The sequence below is a fragment of the Haliotis rufescens genome, unplaced genomic scaffold (genome assembly GCF_023055435.1).
Source record: "Haliotis rufescens isolate VD_foot unplaced genomic scaffold, xgHalRufe1.0.p SCAF_9, whole genome shotgun sequence".
NCBI classification, from domain to species: Eukaryota; Metazoa; Mollusca; class Gastropoda; order Lepetellida; family Haliotidae; genus Haliotis; species Haliotis rufescens.
In genome coordinates, this window is record NW_025964383.1 from 19,147,757 (window position 1) to 19,170,568 (window position 22,812).

The 22,812-nt window shown below is 42.9% G+C and overlaps 2 protein-coding genes across 2 annotated transcripts in view; one reads left to right on the forward strand and one right to left on the reverse strand.

Moving 5' to 3' along the window:
• Positions 1–1,007: 1,007 nt before the first annotated feature.
• Positions 1,008–22,812, reverse strand: part of LOC124145974 (lysophosphatidic acid receptor 6-like) — a 33,452-nt gene continuing 11,647 nt past the window's right edge. Inside the window, exon 2 of the mRNA XM_046515978.2 lies at positions 1,008–4,565. Within this exon, the coding sequence (XP_046371934.1) occupies positions 1,250–2,284 (1,035 nt within the window). The 5' untranslated portion in view covers positions 2,285–4,565 and the 3' untranslated portion in view covers positions 1,008–1,249. The remainder of the gene's footprint in view (positions 4,566–22,812) is intronic.
• LOC125377328 (variant surface antigen E-like) overlaps positions 12,699–22,812 on the forward strand; it is an 86,108-nt gene continuing 75,994 nt past the window's right edge. The window contains exon 1 of the mRNA XM_048390358.1: positions 12,699–12,755. Coding sequence (XP_048246315.1) covers positions 12,699–12,755 — 57 coding nt within the window. The remainder of the gene's footprint in view (positions 12,756–22,812) is intronic.

Here is a 22,812-nt window from a genome sequence, read left to right on the forward strand (position 1 = left end):
AAATACTTCGAGTTAGCCGAGGTTCGACACAACCGACAACTGATGAATTAAGAAGGAATATGCAGTGACCAAGTGTTTACTTCGAGACAAGCGTACGCTTGACACATCAAAGTTCGACACAACGATGTTTGACTGTATATATGAATAGCACAATTAGCATAAAACATTCCACTTTTCCCGTAAGTCATGCAAAAAGTAAACAAAACGAGTTTACATTTCAAAACCAATAAATGTTTATGATTTCTTACTGACCAAATACGTGTACATAGCCGAAAGGCGCCTACACAGTACATAGGAACTTGCAATGTCTATATACTGCGTATATTGTAAGTATGGAATACAACACATGCCACCATGGTAATACACTGCCGGGCAAAAGGTTTATACCTAGAAATTTATTTTAATCAAAAAATTACAAACGTTAAAACAGTCGCCTGAACAATCCAACCTTTAGGTCCAAAAACCATAATACCAGCATCAAATATATCACCGTCGAATAACCATTTCGTGTTTGTTCATTTTTAGCCACGTTCAGACATGGGTGTACTTAACTTTGCCCGGCAGTTTATATTGTCAAATTGTATCAAATGAGATTATTCATTTACATGAAGAAAAGGATGGTATTCTCCAATGATTCAATGAACATAGATGTTTGATAAATACATTGCCATTAAGCAACTTTTAGCGACATCATGTACTGTTATTTGCTCTTTCTCCATCATAAACAAATTCTTTGTCTATCAAAATATGAAGAAGTAAGGGGGCCTGCTTATTTCTTCATATGTTTTCATGTGGTCTAGTGGTAGAGCTTCCGCCTGGAGAGCGGAAGGTCCGGGGTTCGACCCCCGGTCGCGTCATACCAAAAGACGTTAAAAGATGGTACTTGTTGTTACCCTGTCTGGCGCTCGGCATTAAGGGGCTAAAACAAGGACTGGTCAGCTCGGAGTCAGTATACTGTGTCTGAGTGGGGTATTCATGTTAAACTGCGGCATGGTATCTCAGTGGGCTAGCACTATAAATCAGCATCACTCCGGACTAGTACAAGGAGCCAAACACACACGTCATGCACGCCGCTATACAAGTGAAATACTCTTGGACGCGCCGTTAAACCCCATTTCACCTCACCTTCCAGAACAATGCTATGATGAAACAGTTGCCATGACAATGGTATACAGTTAAACCTCATTAGTCTGGAGACAATAAAAGCCAAATAGTAAACACTTGTGGATTGGGCAGGCTTTGAACCGGTCTATACGTAGACTTGACTTGAAGAGTTCACGTCTTTTGTACAAGCGGAAAACATGCATCCCGATTCTTTCAAACTTTTTCTGAAGTTTTTACTGAACCCAATAAACAGGAAGAACTTCACTGCACAATGCGAGTAGGAGATAAACAGCAGAAAAAGATGCACCAGCCCTGCAGTGTGGGACATCTGCGTGGGGACATTGGCACTGTCCCTGAGAAGGTAGTACAGTCTCATGCAATGCAAGGGAGCATTCATTATTAAAAATGTCGTTGAAAGTGCAAACAGCATCTTTGTCACTCGGACTTGCGGACTTTTAATACATCTCCGTGCGCTGTCAGTCCGTGGACTGTTTTTTCTCCATCGAACCGTATTCGCTATAGAGAAGCCCATGGCCACGAGCATAAACCCTATACTTGACACCGGAAGTAGAAGGGTCACTATGGAATCAACATACGTATACACGGACACCAAGAAGTCGAAGTCCGGGTTCTGATGACACAGCTGTCTGTTATAAGCATCCGTCCGCACCTGAGTCGTGATCACAGTGACGCTGTACATAAGCATGGCGGCTGCAGCTAGTATAACCACAACTGCGCTTGCGCGGTTCTTTGTACACATAACCTTCACCTTCATGGGGTGGCAGATCGTAATGAAATTCTCCACCGTTATACACACCATGTACCAAGCAGAAAGGAAGCTACACACATAGGTCAGGTAGACGAACAGCTGACATATACCCTGCATATGATTTATTTGAAATCCGAGAACTTCCAGCCACACTGAGAGCAGGGACAACAACGTCCCCGTGTCGGAGATGAGCACGGCGAGGACGTAAACGCTGGAGGAGAGGCGGCGTAGATCCTTGCCGACGAACACCATGCAAGATACGGTGTTCCCCACCAGGCCTGTGAAGACGATGACGGGGAGGATGAAGGTGTTGAGAATCATCGCAATGGTGTATATCAGCGTCTGTTCCGGCGGCATCGACGACGTTATGTTCCGTGAGCTGTTCATTATGAGAGTGAGGAGACACCCCATCGGAGCTCACTCACTCACTCACTCACTCACTCACACTGTGACTCACTCACTCACCGGGACGTTTGTAGCCATGGATGTGATATGATAGACTTCTTCTCATCCAGATGTGATATTATTGTGTTACTCTACACGGCCGTCATATTTCCACACTCTAGATGTTTCTGGACACAGCTTGCGCATTTTTAGGCATTTATCAACACATGGTTTAGCATTCGTTCCAACTTTGAGCTTATACGATTGAAAATCCTGTCTGGTTTAATTGGATACAACCTTAAGTCTTGTCAATGCACCATTTCGTGGGCCAGAATCCGTATTGAGCAGCGCTCTGGTCTGTAGTGGCAAACCGTCAACTTCAGTTAAATATAAACACTCAAGACTCAGGGAATTTCCTCATCAAATGAATTGCACATTCCACAGGCTCGATATCCATCAATTCTGATAAGATTTCATTATTCACTGATTCATTGTGTTGGAGGAGGAATTATTCAAGACAACCTTTACAACGCCTGTTGATATTTCCCAGCTCTTTAGCAGGCGATGTGAGGTATCTTTGCACGATAATAATCTGACCATTTGGAATTCAATAAAAGTGCATTCGTCATTAATGTAATCCCACTGGTTGCAAAATCAACTAATTAAATCTCGTGTTCTATTGACAGCTTCGGAACGTCTGACATTTTAAAAAATTGCAACATACATCTAGGAGTCAGTTTTTAATCCTTGTCAAACTCACTTATCCGGTGTTATTGCGATATCTTGAGAAGACAATATTTTTATATGTTGTCTCTAAATGTCAGTTGTGACGTCCGTGTTAGTTATGTGGTATCCTCCTATGTATAATTTTCCTCCTCTTCAGTTTGAATGTTAAAACACCTATGTGTACGAAAATAGCACGGCACAGTCGTTAGGGTCTCCTGCAATCATGATGCTTTTAAACATGCCACATTTCTCTTCAGACAAGCCTTGTGCGGTATCTTGAAGTGTGTCAAACATTTATCCCGAATGCAATGTTTCAAAGATATTCTAAAAACATGAATAGCATTGTCGGACTACGCCGTGAACGCGGAGACGGAAGACTTCAGTGGTACAAAAGATCTCAGTGATGCTCAATGACTCAGCAGAATACAGAAACTTGAAGAGTTTGAATAATGCCTTGGATACACGCCTTGAACAAACTTTGGATACACGCCTTGAACAACCTTGGATACACGCCTTGAACAAATATCTTGGATACACGCCTTGAATAAATGACTTGGATTACACGCCTTGAATAAATGCCTTTGGCACACTCCTTGAACAAATACCTTGGGCACAAGCCTTAAACACCTTGATAATATAGCAGGTCATTCCAGCGTTGCAACGGAACGTGGCGTGTTTCAGTGTGTATATCCGCGGATGAATGTAAGAATATTCACGTCCTGCACACACGTAAATTTGATAAGTCCTTGAATAAACCTTCACCGGTCACGTACCGATCTTTAATCCGTACAAGGAAGTACCATGTCCATATATATATACATTAATTGTTCCGAACTAGCAGATGAGGTATAGCGTTAATGGCAAGAGGTGATCTCGTGAGACATTTGTTGTGTTGGGGACGACGACAAAAGGTTTTTTTTTATAAAAAAACCTCTCCAAGAGCTATCTTCCCAAGCACACACTTAACACACGTTTTAATGACACTAATCGACACCATTATTGTTCCCGGAAAGCGGAAATTCAAATGATTGTTTCTTAACAAACAAGTGCACTTCATCAGCGCTAGACCCTTCAATGTATTGACATACGTTGCCTGGTACTAATCTGGTTCAAGACGGACGTCACTCGCTCGCATTAAGACTGGGTTTTGTTTGAAGCTCTCGCCCTGCTCTTCCTTTGTTCGTCTCCCTGTAGGGTATTGGCAACCATGGCCTGTCTGGTTATATATTCCTCGCCAAGCAGCACCGTTAACCGCTCTCAGTCACTTACACAAAGCACAAAATTATAGACTTTGGAAGCTTTTATCGAATAGCCTCAAGTCTCCCCTTGACCCCAATGCACAACACTTGTCAACTCGCACTCGTGCTTAATGGGTCGCGAGGGAAGATGCTAACAAAGCTGGTTGCTGCTTCCACTTCTTTCAAGGAAATGTGGCACTGGGTCACTTCCGGTAAAAGCCGGTGACTCCGGATACAGATAGCAGGCCCTTCCCGTTGGACGATCACCATGTCTGGGGATGGTTGCACATTGTATCCCCATCCGTGTTGCTTGATGACAGGAAGGTGCGTCCTGCAGGTGTTGTCTGAAATGGACAATTTTAAAGGTTATTGCTATCAGTTATTCTCTCACATATATCATCCAGTCAAGCAGGTGCAAGAGTTGTCATTACCCCATCGAGTCAGGTGATCCCGGCAGTCATAAATTGAAGTCCCCCTCCCTCCATATCCCCCCGACACACACATACACCCTGCTAATGAATTCTGAATATGTGTTGGTAGCGACCCGGAGCTACGAACGCGGAGTATCGTGACTGAAATGAGATATATGCACGATTAATTGGCTGTTCTGATCACTGAGGGGATTCTCAGTGGAATAGGGTTTTTTTCATCTCTGAGTGCATGTCCTTATCGGCATTGACAGTAGATACAGACTATGTCCGGGTGTAAACGCCGCTCCCAGCAACGTCTCTTAACGTCATCGTTGTCGGATGGGTTTGAACTAGAATCATTGTATTTTAGATGTTTATGAGATTGTTTGTTTTGTCGCGAATGGGTTTTTTACGAAAGTTCTTTTCTGCTTTTGGAAAGAAATAATAAATCCTTCCCTTTCCATAATATACCGTTACTTTCCCATTTATTGAGCTCCAACCATAGACTAGCGTTTCCTCTCCACAGTACACCGTTCCCTCTCCATTTAATCGCGTTCACTCTCCATACTTTTATAGCGTTCCCGGTCCATATTACAGCGCCCCTCTCCATAATACAGCGTTCCCTCTCCATATTATAGCGCTCCCTCTCCATAATACAGCGTTCCCTCTCCATATAACAGCGCCCCCTCCCAATAATACAGCGTGCCCTCTCCATAATACAGCGTTCCTGTCCATATTATAGCGCCCCCTCTCCATAATACAACGCCCCCTCTCCATAATACAACGTTCCCCCTCCATATTATAGCGCCCCGCCTCCATAATTCAACGTTCCCCTCCATATTATAGCGCCCCCTCTCCATAATACAACGTTCCCCTCCAAATTATAGCGTTCCTTCTCCATATTAAAGCGCCCCCTCTCCATATTAAAGCGCCCCCTCTCCATAATACAGCGTTCCCTCTCCTTATTATAGCGCCCCCTCTCCATAATACAACGTTCCCCTCTCCATAATACAACGTTCCCCTCTCCATAATACAACGTTCCCCTCCCTATTATAGCGTTCCCTCTCCATATTAAAGCGCCCCCTCTCCATAATACAACGTTCCCCTCCATATTATAGCGTTCCCTCTCCATATTAAAGCGCCCCCTCTCCATATTATAGCGTTCCCTCTCCATATTAAAGCGTTCCCTCTCCATATTATAGCGTTCCCTCTCCATATTATAGCGTTCCCTCTCCATAATACAGCGTTCCCTCTCCTTATTATAGCGCCCCCTCTCTATAATACAACGTTCCCCTCTCCATAATACAACGTTCCCCTCTCCATAATTCAACGTTCCCCTCCATATTATAGCGTTCCCTCTCCATATTAAAGCGCCCCCTCTCCATAATACAGCGTTCCCTCTCCTAATTATAGCGCCCCCTCTCCATAATACAACGTTCCCCTCTCCATAATACAACGTTCCCCTCTCCGTAATACAACGTTCCCCTCCATATTATAGCGTTCCCTCTCCATATTATAGCGCCCTCTCTCCATAATACAACGTTCAACTCTCCATTCTATAGCGTTCCCTCTTCAATTATTTTTAGCGTTCTCCCTCCATATTATAAGGTTTATTCTCCATGGTGTAGCGTCCCCTCTCCACACAAAAGCGTTCCTTCTCCATGTGTTACCGTTCCCTCTGTCTCTTTGACAAGCTCGACGCAACTCGAGCACCTGCTCACAGCACTTACTGGAATGACGCTAATGAAACTAAGGCACTGTGTGGAGATGATAGTGCTACCTTAAAGTTTAGATGTCTAAGGCCTTCGTCGCGTTGGAGGGTCCTCCCACAATAAGAGGCCAATTATGACATTACTGAAATACTGTCGAAGGCTGCGCTAATACCATCTCTCCAATTCGCTGTTTTATGTGTAGGCGAATAGATGATGATATAATATACAGGGACATGTTTAAACGGCATTTTGTGCACAGTTTAACTTTGTATTATGGTTTGTAGGGAGATTAGGCATGTACTGTACGCCCTGGTCGGTATTCTCCTCTGTACAATGACTACCTTTTGCCAATGCGCTACACCAGATCGTAGATTAAACCCTCTTAATCCGAACAGCCAAACTGTCCGGAGTAACAAGTGTCCGGATAAACAGATCATTGGTACGTAGGTATCAAAATTCGACGCCAAAGAATAATCAGTCTCGGTTATATCGGGAAAATAGTGATGAAAATAATCTGAATGGGTCACTGAAAAACACCAGATGTTGACAACAAAGGTATGCATGGCCTGCTCGAACGGTAACACCCGCCACACTATTAACATAAAAAAGTATGTGTTTGTTTGTTGCAGCCTGTCAACAATCCAAATGGATATTGTAGAATGGGTCCTGTAAGCCTCAATCATGAGTTTGTGAGTTGGGTTTAACGCCGCTTTTAACAGTATTCCAGTTATATCTCGGCGTGTCAGCTTAATGTGGGAGGAAAGCCCGAAATGATGCAGGTCTCAGACGTTTACCACTTCGGTGAAACCCACGAGCACGGGTATGGTGCTGACAAACCTTGAAACATAATCGGGGCGAACCGGGATTCGAACCCACAGTCATAGGTTTCTGGCGTGCCCAAGGGGCGCAACTCTGCACAGCGAATCGCGGCGCCTTAGACGACTGGGCCACCCAAGCCCCCGCCTCAATCATAACGAACATCGACCCACTGATCGCAGTTCCCGAATACAGTAAAAAGCCTAGTCCGCTCTGTTCTGCCCCTTTGTGGACAAGCAGGTCTGGATAGCTGGCATGTAATGATATGGGTTTTGTTACATAAAAAAGGCGAAAAAAACATATTTTCATTATCATAAGTCATCTTTTTAAAAGCAGAGCTCGTTGTACGGTTTCGGCTATATCATGAGCGTGTGTTCAGGAATCGCTATCAAATAGTAAGGATAGCAGGTGTTCTCGAAAAGGTGAGCGTATCCTGCCCCACCAGTTGCTCCCGTCACAAACACATGCAAAGACGAGTCAATTGTTCACCTGAAAAAACACGGGAACATAGGGTTAAAGTCAAAATAGGTAATTGCAACGGACATCATTTTTGTCACTGATGCGTCAAATTTGTAATGTCTCCCACAATAACACTTTTTGAAAGCTTTTCTGAGCCCTTGAACGTTTTATCCCTGATTATACAACTTTCAGCAAGATTCGTATGACAGCATTACTATATTTGCTTTTCTGGCCACAAACTGTGGCATATGAAATACATAAATATAATAACATATACGGCAGCAGGGTAGATTATGTAAAATTCACAATAATAATAATAATAATAATAATAATAATAATAATAACAACAATAATAATGATGATGATGATGAACGACGACGATGATGATGATGGTGGTGGTGATGGTGATGATGATGGTGATGATAATAATAATGATAATAATGGCCTACCACAGACTAAACTACATCAACAGCAGAGGTGACACTGGTTCGTGATAGATAGATAGTTGCATTACTGACGCTGCAAGGGATCGACATACCTATCTACGTCACCTGTTTGTGACGAAGGTTGATTGTTTGATTGACTGAGTATGGGTTTACGCCGCTTTTTAGCAATAATCCAGCAATATCACGGCGGGGGACGCCAGAAATGGGCTTCACATATTGTACCCATGTCGGGAACCGAACCCGGGTCTTCGGCGTGACGAGCGAACGCTTTAACCACTAGGCTACCCGACCGCCTCCGCGAGAAAGAAGTTCTGCCTTACAAGGATTGGTGCAAATATCAGGAAGTTGGGTGTGATTGGGTTATTTCCGACTAGGACCATACGTACCATTTCGTGTTTTATTGTTATTAACTACAGGCGTGTAGTGTCGCCTAAATCCTGATAAGCGAGGATGGCAACAACGTTCTAATCATTGATCATTCAGTTTATCTATTTCGTTTGCAAAAATGGCGTTTTATAAATTCTTACATTGTGTCAGTTATCAACAGATTCCTATTTTCTCACACAGTCAGTGCACGTGGCACGAGTTCACCCAAACGTGTAATTGAACAGACAATTACTTTGCTGAGTTAAAGGAAACAAACAGCCTAATCAAAAGAATAATGGTATTATCGACAAACATTGACGAGTTCCACATCGGTGACCCAGCAACTTTGTATTTCACGGGAATATATAACACACGACACCATTGTGCCGCTTCGATCCCAGCCCCACCGATCGTATTACAGAACTAACGAGTAGCTTTCCATGTTGAGCATCGCTATTGCTGACGGCAGAACGTTTACAAACAATTTGTTTTACCATTTGTCCGTTTATTCTGAGAACGTATTTGTCATGGACAGTCGTGTGCCTCGTGTGAGGTATATCGTTGAAGTGTGGACATTGATTTAGGTCGCCAAGGGTTGAATGTTTCTACCCATATTGGAACCTTTCTCAAAGAGTTCCGTTTCTCGAAATAATTGTTTCTAATGGTGGTGCTATGTAGTGGAAATGCCATTTACGTCAATACATCAAACCGCCATTACAGGTAAACTGTGGCGCACTATAAATCATGGTACCTGTCATTTAACGAATTCAGCTCTTGCTGTTCTTGAATTCAGTTATTGCTGTTATGTCCGTACGTGAAGTAATTTTCCATGAAGAAATATATTAGTAAATATTTTAAATAGTTTATCATTTTTAAGCCATTATCCAAATACAAGAAGTTCTTCATTAAGTTCCAATAATGCAATGGGTCTTCCTTCGACGGGACATGCATTCTGTAGCGTCCCTCAGTGGCGGGTCCAAGGGAGAAGTGGGCCGAGAATCTCACCCTCGCATCTCGTGCCAACAGGATATCTAAATAGGTCGAATGTAGTAACACAACCCTGAGAGTTTCAACACATGTTGAATATAGAAGCTCAACCCCGAGACTTGCCGATATATATCAAAACAACGACGAATATAGTAGCACAACCCCGAGACTTGCCGATATATATCAAAACAAAGACGAATATAGTAGCTCAACCCCGATACTTGCCGATATATATCAAAACAAAGACGAATATAGTAGCACAACCCCGAAAATTACAGATTATATCAACTTAAGTCGAATATAGTAGCTCAACCACGCGGTTTGATATAGGGCGTTCCATCATGGCGTGCCACAATCTCATCAGCAACATTGCAGCGAACACGTTGTATGTTGTATATTCTTTGGTAAATAATTTAGTAACGAACGTATTTAATTCAAGCGAGGCGACATAAATGGCGTCTGAAAAACGTAGAAGCCATTACTAAGGGATGATCTCGTGCACTTAAGCCCTTATTATTTTACAGCGTCATGCAATCAATGTTAACCAACACTAACTTAGACCTTTCTCTGTGTCGCTATTCAGAGATTACAAAAGCTATTTTTTTTTGTTCATTCCTCTTCAAATTGCAACAGCAGTAATAAGTATAATATTGAACTCGCTTCAATTTTCACATCAGGTTTATGTGAATACATTATATCACGGCCCGTGAAGATCCGGGGTGGAATAGGTCTTCAGCAACCCATGCTTGCCGATAAAGGCGACTATGCTTGTCGTAAAAGGCGACTAACGGGATCGGGTGGTCAGGCTCGCTGACTTGGTTGATGCATCACTTGATTGTCTGATCCAGACTCGGTTATGTTCCGACCGCCGTCTTATAACTGGAATGTTGCTGAGTGCGGCGTAAAATAATGCAAGAATAAATGATGTGTGTCTGGCTTCCTATACTGCATTCCTACGTCACATAACATCGTCCACAGCTGTAATAGATACGTCCGACCTTTGAGATCCTGCTATGAATATAGAATAACGGGATTATGCCGTCAATAGTCCGTTGGACAAATGGTCACTTTCCCAACACTAGCCGTCACAGAACTGATCGAATACGTCAGACCGTGGTTGTTGTCGATGAAAGGAACGTCGTATATATTAATATCGGCCGTTTGTGATGCAAAAAGAAAAACAACTGTCGGATATCTATAAATATGTATCATTAATAATTGGTGTATCGCGCTTCTATGAATAAATATATTTTGGGATTTTAATTTGTAAATCCTATTCTGTGATGGTAATATGTAACTGTTACAGACAGCGGACCCTCGTGATGTCATAATAGTTCTGCCCGGGAAGTCCACGCGGAGACATGTATGGGGTACTTGGGTCCTAATCTACCCCGGGGTGTCCCCCACCCCAGGGAGACAATCATAAGTATTGGAGACCTATTTTGCCCCGGAACCACACAGGGAGACAAGCATGACTACTGAAGACTTATTTTGCCCCAGAACCACACAGGGAGACAAGCATGACTACTGGAGACCTATTCTGCCCCAGAACCACACAGGGAGACAAGCATGACTACTGGATGCCTATTTTGCCCCAGAACCACACAGGGAGACAAGCATGACTACTGGAGACCTATTTTGCCCCAGAACCACACAGGGAGACAAGCATGACTACTGGAGACTTATTTTTCCCCAGAACCACACAGGGAGACAAGCGTGACTACTGGAGACCTATATTGCCCCGGAACCACACAGGGAGACAAGCATGACTCCTGGATGCCTATTCTGTCCCGGAACCACACAGGGAGACAAGCATGACTCCTGGAGATCTATTTTGCCCCGGAACCACACAGGGAGACAAGCGTGACTACTGGAGACCTATTCTGTCCCGGAACCACACAGGGAGACAAGCATGACTCCTGGAGATCTATTTTGCCCCGGAACCACACAGGGAGACAAGCATGACTACTGGAGACCTATATTGCCCCAGAACCACACAGGGAGACAAACATGACTACTGGAGACTTATTTTGCCCAAAAACCACACAGGGAGACAAACATGACTACTGGAGACCTATATTGCCCCAGAACCACACAGGGAGACAAACATGACTACTGGAGACTTATTTTGCCCAAAAACCACACAGGGAGACAAACATGACTACTGGAGACCTATATTGCCCCAGAACCACACAGGGAGACAAGCATGACTACTGGAGACCTATTTTGCCCCAGAACCACACAGGGAGACAAACATGACTACTGAAGGCCTATACTGCCCCAGAACCACACAGGGAGACAAACATGACTACTGGATGCGTATACTGCCCCGGAACCCCATCCCCCACCCCTCCCCTTTAATTGCCCTGCGTCAGAAATAGGGAGATTAATAGAAGGATGCACCACATTACGACTGTCGCCAGAAAGTCGGACACAGATTTATTGTTTACATCTGCATAATAGTGTCTACACAATCTTTTAACCCCGTCTGTCTGCACCTTCACTGCCTCCAGCTCGATTGAGAGAGTGAGTATGTTTTGAGCCGTTATAAGCAATATTTCTGTCACTATATCCATGTGAGTAAACGAACGCGAGTCTTCGGCGTGACGAGGCAATCACAATTTCATTGCAATTTCTGCATTCTGATTAGCTGAATTGGTCACGTGTTATTGCATTCATTTCCCAATAAATGTAAACAGTTAAGCCACGCCCATCGAAGCGACTTTCACCACTACGGAATGTCGGGGAATCCCAATAACAGCTGAGGGAATTCCCTCACACTCCGACCCAGTGGTGACAGCATTACACTGCTGCCACAGGCTAATTTGCATATCACGTGACCAGACATTTCTCTTGTTTGTAAACAAACGCGCGTATTCTAAAATCAGAACATACTGGCCTATTCCAACTCTTTCGGTGCGCTTTATATATTGTTTTGCATAGTTATATAGATATGCTACAACAACTGCGACAGTGAGCTCGAGGTGAGTGACAAGATATCGGATTCCACTGTTTGTACGGCCACTTTGACTTAACACATCAACGACTTGACCGTATCGCTTGCTCCCGTAAGGTTTCGATGACAGCACGTGCAACCAATGAAAACAAAGATTAACTACGCAAATGGAAGCAGATTTTCATGTTTAAGGATACTTTCTTAATGAAAGGTAACCATTCTATGACATTTGTTTATCACAATGCGTAGTCTCGTCAATAATGAAACGGATGAAAAACATATGCAATATCTTGAATGGACTGTCTAAGATTTGACGAATCGTCACATGGCGCTGGCCTGTGGCAGAGGTACTGTGCTGGCTGCCGACCGCAAGGAACTCTGGGTAGGAGAGTGGGAGTTATGCATTGGACCATTTAGCGAAAACTACCATTCGTGACCGAAGGCTCTCTCGACTTTTGTTGTTTTTTTCGCTCGCCCGGCTTCCACAAATTTCATATCATTGGGTTTCATTTCTCACCCGCATTTTCCAACTCGTCTTCCCGTTCTCAGGCAACTAATGATTGAATCTGGTGGTTACAGATCAAGTCATTTCAAACAGCTGCCATTTCCTGGATACATTTGTCCCGGTTCGTTACAGTCTGACTGTTCTTCTCGCCTATTGCCTTGATTGATAGGTCCTTTGAACATTGTTTGATGCTACTCTCTGTTGATTGGTTGCTGACTTTGTGGGCGTGTCAAGCTATGTGCATAAATTAAACAATCACCTGATTTTTGTCACACCACAGTATGTATTCATACGCCAGAAATGTTTATCAGTCTCGTCATTTTCGTCTGCTTTGATTTATTAGTATATACTTGTTTTTCGTTAATCTATTATACATAACACATGCTACTGATGCCGAATTTGATTATAAGGATTGACCGGATTTTTTTCGGCTGATTGAGGTATGAATCGAAAAAGCAATGTGCCTAGGGATTCATACAGTTTGCATATTGGTTTTTCGATTCGCACCTCAAAGAACTGAAAAAATTCAGCCGATCCTTAAAACCGAGCCAAGGGAGTTAACTGACTTTAAATGTCCAGTTTCCACCCTTGTCGAACTCGACTGGAATAACTGGGGTCTATCGTAGCGCCACCAGTGGCTATTACGAGTTATATCCCTTCTATGCCTCTCCTATTGACAAATAAGATTCCACCTCTCGTGTCACTTGCATTTGCTTCAAACAAAATGGCGGCGCCCAGTCAGGACGATCTGATCGATAATCAATATCTATATTGTGATAAAACGGGTTTTACATCGCGAAATGCATCAAATCACGTGAGCAACTTGATTCGAAACATGAAAATATCTGTTGACAACGAGTTGGCGGTGCACATGCCTGGCAAATCCTGCAATCGACCGAAATCTGCATTACAGTTTGCGAACCGGATTTCGATTTCGTTGCGCGCTTTGATTGGCCTGTGCATAGACTCGTTAGTCCAGCCAAAATATAACTATAACTCCATAATATCAGCCTAGTTCGGCAAGGGTGGAAACTGGACTTTTATAGTCAGTTAACTCTCCTGCCTCGGGAAGAAGTAAAACCACTGTGCTTCCCCACCACCCGTCGGGATGCCGTCATTAATTAATCGGTTGCGACGGAGGTTTCTTTCACACCATTTTGAACGCCATTTATAAATATGATAAATGGGATATTTCAAGTGTCGAGTGAAATACCATGTTTCTCTTATGGAATGACGGGGAAAGTGATGTTTAAGTATGTCTACCAGACAATTAAATTATTTCATTACACATATAAAAGCTTCAAACATAAATTCCCCCTACCCAACAAACAGAGACGTTTTACACACAAACGGCAAGAGGCGATATTAACTCCATCTGTCATTATTTTGTCATGTCAGTGTGGAACGTAAATATGAAATTCACAGTTCGTGTACGATAAAGGGGACATAATTTGCGGGGAGATAACTCTTGTATGAAAATACTTCCCTCAAAGTGTTATGTTCACTGTAGTGAAAAATCAAGTGCTATGTTCAATGAAATGAAAATATCACTTCTCTCAACTTCAGAAAACTCTTTCACACTGAAGGACATAATAACATTTTACTACTTCGTCAGTGCTATCTATAAAATACAGATAAAAGTTAGTTAGTGAATATGGTTTTACGCCGCTTTCAGCATTATTCAATCAACATTACGGCGGGGGACACCATAAACGAAACGGGCTTCACACATTGTACCCATGCGGGGACACGAACCCGGGTCTTCGATTCGACGGTACGAGTGAACGCTTCAACCACTAGGCTACCCCACAGCCCTATATAGATAGCAAAGCAACATTCGTATGTATATCATACTCATTTTAAAACATAATATAACACGTCAACTCCAGATAATAAATACACAATCTCTATAATCTGGACCGCCTCCGTGGTCTAGTGGTCCGGAGAGCGGAAGGTCCGGCGTTCGAACCCCGGCCGCGTCATACCAAAAGACGTTAAAAAGTTGTACTTGTTGTTACCCTGTCTGGCGCTCGGCATTAAGGGGCTAAAACAAGGACTGGTCGGCTCGGAGTCAGTATACTGTGTCTGAGTGGGTTATTTCTTTTAAACTGCGGCATGGTATCTCAGTAGGCTAGCACTATCAATCGGCATCAGTCCGGACTAGTACAAGCAGCCACACAAACACATACACGTACATGCACGTCGCTATATAAGTGTAATAATCTTGGACGCGACGTTAAACCCCATTTCACTCACCTCACCTTTTATATGCCGAAACAGATGCCATAGGGCGTAAAAGACTAAAAAGTGGGGAACATTGAATGAATGGATCCCTGAAAATCAGCGATGACACCAGGTGTTCAGAAAGATGTTTCAGAAATGGCGCATAACACAAATTTAACATTTTTTTCCTGAAATCAGCTACCCTGTCTGGCGCTCGGCATTGAGGGGCTTAAACAAGGACTGGTCGGCTCGGAGTCAGTATACTGTGTCTGAGTAGGGTATTCAAGTTAAACTGTGGCATGGTATCTCAGTGAGCTAGCACTATCAATCGGCATCAGTCCGGACTAGTACAAGCAGCCACACACACGTCCATGCATGTCGCTATATAAGTGCAATAATCTTGGACGCGACGTTAAACCAAATCTCACCTGACCTCACCTGAAATCAGCACGACCCAGTAACTCACGTGATGCCCATCCACAAACACATTCGGTTGCGCAAAGAAGTGCTGAGCTGCGTTTCTTATTGAAGTCAGGCTGACATTAACATAATGGGCTTCCCATCCTGATCGATTATCACAGAATATTAAAGAATTCACCTCGTAAAACTCGTCTAGACGGGAATATATATAATATATGATATCCTCCTCTTACATCTGCAATCAAGTCAGCACATTCACATATAATATTTAATATTCTACATGTAATTTTATACTTAGAGGTAAATCCAGTGCTGCGCAACCCGAATGCACACAGCGCTGGCGTTTGAGCACATATTTCATGAACAAGAACGTCAGGAAAATAAAACTTCGGATCCCGGGGGGGCAGGGGATAGCCGTTGTAAAACTCGTCTGGTCGGGGATATAAGACTTACATCTAGTCTCTGAAATGAACATATCTTACAGAAAAAAGACAGGTGTTAAATTTTCGTAATAAAAGTATAATAAAAAGGAGCCCAGAGACTCTCTTCGTTGCCTGATACTGCAGTAATCTAGACTTGCAATCATTATAGACTTGCATGGGCTGTATTGGATATATTTGTATCAGGGTATGTGTGACAGCCTACGGGGATATGTATGTTATCCTCAACGATAATATTCAACCTGATTTCACTGTACCGATGTAATTCAGACAAACAAAACGTTTGCAAAGCGAATTATTTCCTTTCAGAAAAATAATGTTCTGTGATCGTTTTCTTGTTTCAAATCATTTATTGTATTCCAAAGTGGAGCCAAATAAATAGTATTCTCTACGTGTCCGGTGCCTGCTCAGTGGATACAAAAACCAGTGCTTAACGACACTGGATGGAGACTTGGTGAAGCTAGATTATCTACAGTAATCCTCTCTTAATGTCACACAACGACAGAGAGTTCGTTGGCTTATGAGGAAATGGTCTGTAGACCCGGCGACGTTAAATAATTGATCATCCCTCCGTGAGTGATCACTGTACAGGTTTTTGCCTTTGCAAGCACTTTTCGGCAACATTACGGCTTGGAACACCCAGGCAAGGAACTTTGTTCGGTATATGCCTCTGGTCATCAAGCAGTAACATGGGTACCCGGTGGGGTGAGAGTTTAATATGACTGTTAACCTTCAATCGCCTGACAAGGCAGCTTGGGTTGTATACTCCGCAGGAAGTTGAGAATAAAAATGACTGCACACTCATCCACTGACCTGTTACCGCTTTGAGCATGTACCTTGTGTATTGAATGGAGCAGTATAAGTACAGACATTTTTTCTGGTTTTCTTAACAAAATGGAGGTGGGAGGGGGGGGGGGGGGGGTGTGTGTGTGTGTCGGTTAGCCTAGAGGTTAAAGCGTTCGCTCGTCACCCCGAAGACCCTGGTTCGATTCCCGACATAGGTACAATGTGTGAAGCCCATTTCTGGTGTCCCTCGACGTGATATTGCTAGAATATTTCTTAAAGCGACGTAAAACCACTCACTCCTTCACCTAACTAATGGGGATTCTGAACTAGCGAAGTTTCTAGACAAGTGAGGTTTCTGGACTAGCAAGGTTTTGGGCTGGTGAGAGCTCTTGACTAAAGGGATTTTTGGACTAACGTGATTTCTGGTATATAAGTGGTCCTTACAAGTGCGGCTTCTGGACGAGCGAAGTTTCTGAACTAATGGAGTTTCTGGATTTATGGAGTTTCTGGATTTATGGAGTTTCTGGACTAGCGAGGTTCACAGACAACCGGGGTGTCTGTAATAGAGTATGTTACCGGGGTTTCCCGAGTCCACGGTATTTTAATAAGTTAGAGTAGATATTAATCAACAACATTGTAACAAAACAACCCTTTCGAATTTCCCAGTTTGGTTTTACGCCGCTTTTAGCAATATTCCAGCAATATCACGGCGGTGGACACCAGAAATGGGCTTCACACATTGTACCCATGTCGGGAATCAAACCAGGGTCTTCGGCGTGACGAGCGAACGCTTCAACCACTAGGCTACCCGACCGCCCCTTTTTCCTCTATGAAAGCAATCGATATAAAAGTATAATTTATCTCTCTTTGTGTAGTATATTCTTTGTACTTAAGTTTGAGTTTCGATTATATGTCCATCAAGCTCTTAATGTGAGGCAACATCAGTAAACAGAATATTTGAAAAATCAATAAAATAAAATGCAACATGCTTTCCTCTCTCAAAGCAATCACTGTGAGAAGATTATTACTATCCTGTTCGTGTACAAACCCGATCCCTAACTGCTGTTATATTATATTATTCTTGTAGTCTTGGCCTTAAGTACAGAAATAATGAATTGAGACTGACACTGACGTACAATGACGTACACTGACGTATACTTCGTACCCCATCATCTTATATAACCCAACGTACATTCTCATCCATTAGAGGGGGCACGGGTGGCCCAGTCGTCTAAGGCGCCGCAATTGCGTCCCTTGGGCATACCAGAAACCAATGATTGTGGGTTCGAATTCCGGTTCGCCCTGATTATGTTTCTAGGTTTGTCAGCACCATACCCGTGCTCGTGGGTTTCACCGAAGTGGTAAACGTCTGAGACCTGCAGCACATCGGGCTTTCCGCCCACATTAAGCTGACACGCCGCGATATAACTGGAATACTGTTAAAAGCGGCGTTAAACCCAACTCACTCACTCATTCATCCATTAGACAATCATGATTATTACATCACACCCAACCCGTTCACCCGTACGTTAATGTTCTCAGTGAAATCACCCGGAATCACGGTCTCCGGATAAATGAAATAGTGGCCTGGAAGCATGACCCTTGGTATACGGACGACGATGTGAATGTAAACAACAACAACAACAACAATCGATCACGTATTCCCGTATGTTTTTTTGTTTGTTGTTTAACGTCACACTCAGCAATATTCAAGCTACGATGACGGCGGTCTGTAAATAATCGAGATTGGACAAGACAATCCAGTGATTGACATCATGATCATCGATCCACGCAATCGGTATACGATGACACGCATCAACCAAGTCAGCGAGCCTGACCACCCGATCCCGTTAGTCGCCTCTAACCTGGATCTTCACGGGCCTTTTCCCGTTTGTGACAATGAGAGACTTGGTCCTTTAATAAACACGAATGAACAACTTGAATGGCATCAGACCGATGGAATAATTATAGAAATGAACGAGTGTGCCTTTCACATAAATCTATTGTTGTCACGTGCGCTTATTTGATAACGTGGTCTACAGTTGCGGTAAGAGACACGTCATGTATTAAGACTGTAATCCTCCGCGACGTTGATTGATGTCTTTCGATATATCTACAGACAGCTGAGGCGTGACTTTGACTCTGGCGGAGGACAGAATACCTCACGAACACCTGATGCTTTTGTTAGCTTTATAAAGATGGCGTGTGAAGTGCTGGAGGTACACGTGTGGACAGTAACAACCGAACACTTTACAGCAAGATCCAGTAGTCACTGAGTGCACGTAATGTAATCAGATTAATTGAGTTTACCTCCGCGGTGCCACCGCTGCTGGCTTAGGATATTACTCGCCTGTCTTCCATTGTAAGTGATTAACCAAATGTCAAGTAACATGGCACATTTCGGGAAACTTGAGCTGTTGCCTTGAACGGCATTAGATGTTGAAGTGTGGTAGTTACGGCTGTTGTGAAGCTAAGAGGTTGACGTATTTGAGTTACGGCTGTCGTGACGCTAAGATGTTGACGAGTTACGGCTGTCGTGACGCTAAGATGTTGACGAGTTTGACTGTCGTGACTCTAAGATGTTGACGTATGTAAGTCTCGGCTGTCGTGACGCTAAGGTGTTGACGAGTTTCGGCTGTCGTGACTCTAAGATGTTGACGTATGTAAGTCTCGGCTGTCGTGACGCTAAGGTGTTGACGAGTTCCGGCTGTCGTGACTCTAAGGTGTTGACGAGTTTGACTGTCGTGACGCTAAGGTGTTGACGAGTTTGACTGTCGTGACGCTAAGGTCTTGACGAGTTTGACTGTCGTGACGCTAAGATGTTGACGCATGTGAGTTTCGGCTGTCTTTGCGCTAGGATGTTGACGAGTTTGACTGTCGTGACGCTAAGGTGTTGACGAGTTTGACTGTCGGGACGCTAAGATGTTGACGAATGTGAGTTTCGGTTGTCTTGCGATAAGGTGTTGACGAGTTTGACTGTCGTGACGCTAAGATGTTGACGAGTTACGACTGTCTTTGCGCTAAGGTGTTGACGAGTTACGGCTGTCGTGACGCTAAGATGTTGACGCATGTGAGTTACTGCTGTTGCAGAGCTAAGATGGTGAATTATGTGAGTTACGGCTGTCGTAACGTTAAGATGTTGACGCATGTGAGTTTCGGCTGTCGTGACGCTAAGATTGGTCTAGGCTGGCCTCATCAAGGGAGTTCATTCAAGATCATGTCTTGTGGCAGTTAGTGTTAATGGCGCTTCCACGGAAATAGATATTGTGAATATCTGATAGCGTTGGCATTTATGTAAACACGTTTCAATGGATATGCGACTCCAGCTATATTTACAGACTTTTTACATTAACACTTATGATTCAACACAAAATATTCTCAGTGGAACAAGTGAAAGGCTGGTGTTCTGCTTACCACACTGTCATCATCTAATATGAGGGGGCAGTGGGGTAGCCTAGTGGTTAAAGCGTTCGTCCATCACGCCGAAGATCCGGTTCGACTCCACTTATGGGTACGATGTGAGAAACCCATTCTGGTATATTGCTAACAGCGGCGTAAAACCATACTCGCTCACTCACTCCAAAACGAGGATTGAAGGGCTACACTGACTTACGTGGCTGTGTCATCGTCACCTTCAAGTGTGATCGGGGGCACGGGTGGCCCAGTCGTCTGAGACGCCGCGATTCGCTGTGCAGAGTTGCGTCCCTTGGGCACGCCAGAAACCTATGATTGTGGGTTCAAATCCCGGTTCGCCCCGATTATGTTTCTAGGTTTGTAAGCACCATACCCGTGCTCGTAGGTTTCACCGAAGTGGTAAACGTCTGAGACCTGCATCACTTCGGGCTTTCCTCCCAAAAATAAGCTGACACCCGGTGATATATCTGGAATACTGTTAAAAGCGGCGTTAAACCCAACTCACTCATTCACTCAAGTGTGATCATTGATCATATGGTCAACCATGGATTTACCTGTCCCCATGATACAGCCGGGCTAATCAGATGAAAACAACATCCCCCAACACCCTTTAAACAAGCTCACCGATGTTTCGCATTCAAATAAGGGGCCATTGAAATTGAAAAGTTGGAAAGCAAATTATATACCTGTGCTGTGATATTTGGCAGCCAAGGGTGTAAATACGTGTATCTGGAGAGAAATACACGAGTGAAATGACGAGGGAAAGTAATGTATACTGTAGTGACTGATCTATAGAGGGAAGGTTTTATTTTTTAGTAACATACATAGAGCGATGGCTATATATTGTGTAGTAACTGATACAGTGGGAATATTATATATGCTGTAGTAAATGATATATAGAGGCAAGGTTATATATCCTGTAGTAACTGATACAGAGGGAATATTATATACATGTATGCTGTAGTAACTGATATATAGAAGGAAGGTTATATATTCTGTAGTAACTGATATATAGAGGGGATGTTATATATTATGTAGTAACTGATACAGAGGGAAGGTTATATATTCTGTAGTAACTGATATCTATAGGGAAGGTTATATATTCTGTAGTTACTGATATTTATAGGGAAGGTTATATATTGTGTAGTAACTGATTTCTATAGGGAAGGTTATATATTGTGAAGTAACTGATATATAGAGGGTGTGTTATATATTGTGTAGTAACTGATATCTAGAGGCAATATTATGTATGCTGTAGTAACTGATATTTAGAGGGAAGGTTATATATGCTGTAGTAACTGATATATAGAGGGAATATCATATATGCTGTAGTAACTGATATATAGAGGGGGTGTTATATATTCTGTAATAACTGATATATAGAGGGGATGTTGTATATTCTGCAGTAACTTATACATTGAGGGAAGGTTATATATGCTGTAGTAACTGATACAGAGGGAAGGTTATATAGTCTGTAGTAACTGATATCTATAGGGAAGGTTATATATTGTGTAGTAACTGATTTCTATAGGGAAGGTTATATATTGTGAAGTAACTGATATATAGAGGGGGGTGTTATATATTGTGTAGTAACTGATATATAGAGGGAAAGTTATATCTTCTGTAGTAACTGATATATATAGCGGATATTATATATTCTGTAGTAACTGATATTTAGAGGGAAGGTTATATATGCTGTAGTAACTGATATATAGAGGGAATATCATATATGCTGTAGTAACTGATATATAGAGGGGGTGTTATATATTCTGCAGTAACTGATACATTGAGGGAAGGTTATATATGCTGTAGTAACTGATACAGAGGGAAGGTTATATATTCTGTAGTAACTTATATCTATAGGGAAGGTTATATATTCTGTAGTAACTGATATATAGAGGGGGTGTTATATATTGTGTAGTAACTGATATCTAGAGGGAATATTATGTATGCTGTAGTAACTGATATTTAGAGGGAATATCATATATGCTGTAGTAACTGATATATAGAGGGGGTGTTATATATGCTGTAGTAACTGATATATAGAGGGGATGTTATATATTCTGTAGTAACTGATACATAGAGTAAATAGAATCGACAATACCCTTTCCATATTCATCTGTAATCTCTGCCAAAAGTAAAGTCGATTATACGAGTCCGACTATAACATGAGCATGTGTTTATGAATCACTAACAAATACTAATGACACCAGATGATCGGAAAGGTTGTATATACTGTAGATGTCGTGACCTGGTTGACAGCGTGGCGTGGTACCACAAGGAGGCGGATCATTGCTAAAGATATTAATCACTGGATTTTCTGGTCCTGACTTCGACTGTTCTCAGGCCGCTGGGTGTGTCTGTAGGCAACAAACAACCTCGTACCTTTTCTATACAAACGGCGTGTGTGTGGCGGTTCTACAGACAGGGCAGGACAGGTTAATCCTTGACGCGACCACTTGGAGTATTCACTGATTGTCAGTTATCCATTCCTATAGTTTTCATAACCTTTTGTGTTCTAATCCCGATTGAATCTGTTTGGGCAGATAATCGAGACTGCTTATTTTATGGCCTTGGCATTTTGACTACATGCTGTCGAAGCTGATATAACGAGGGCATGTTATATATGCTGTAGTAGGTGATGTAACGAC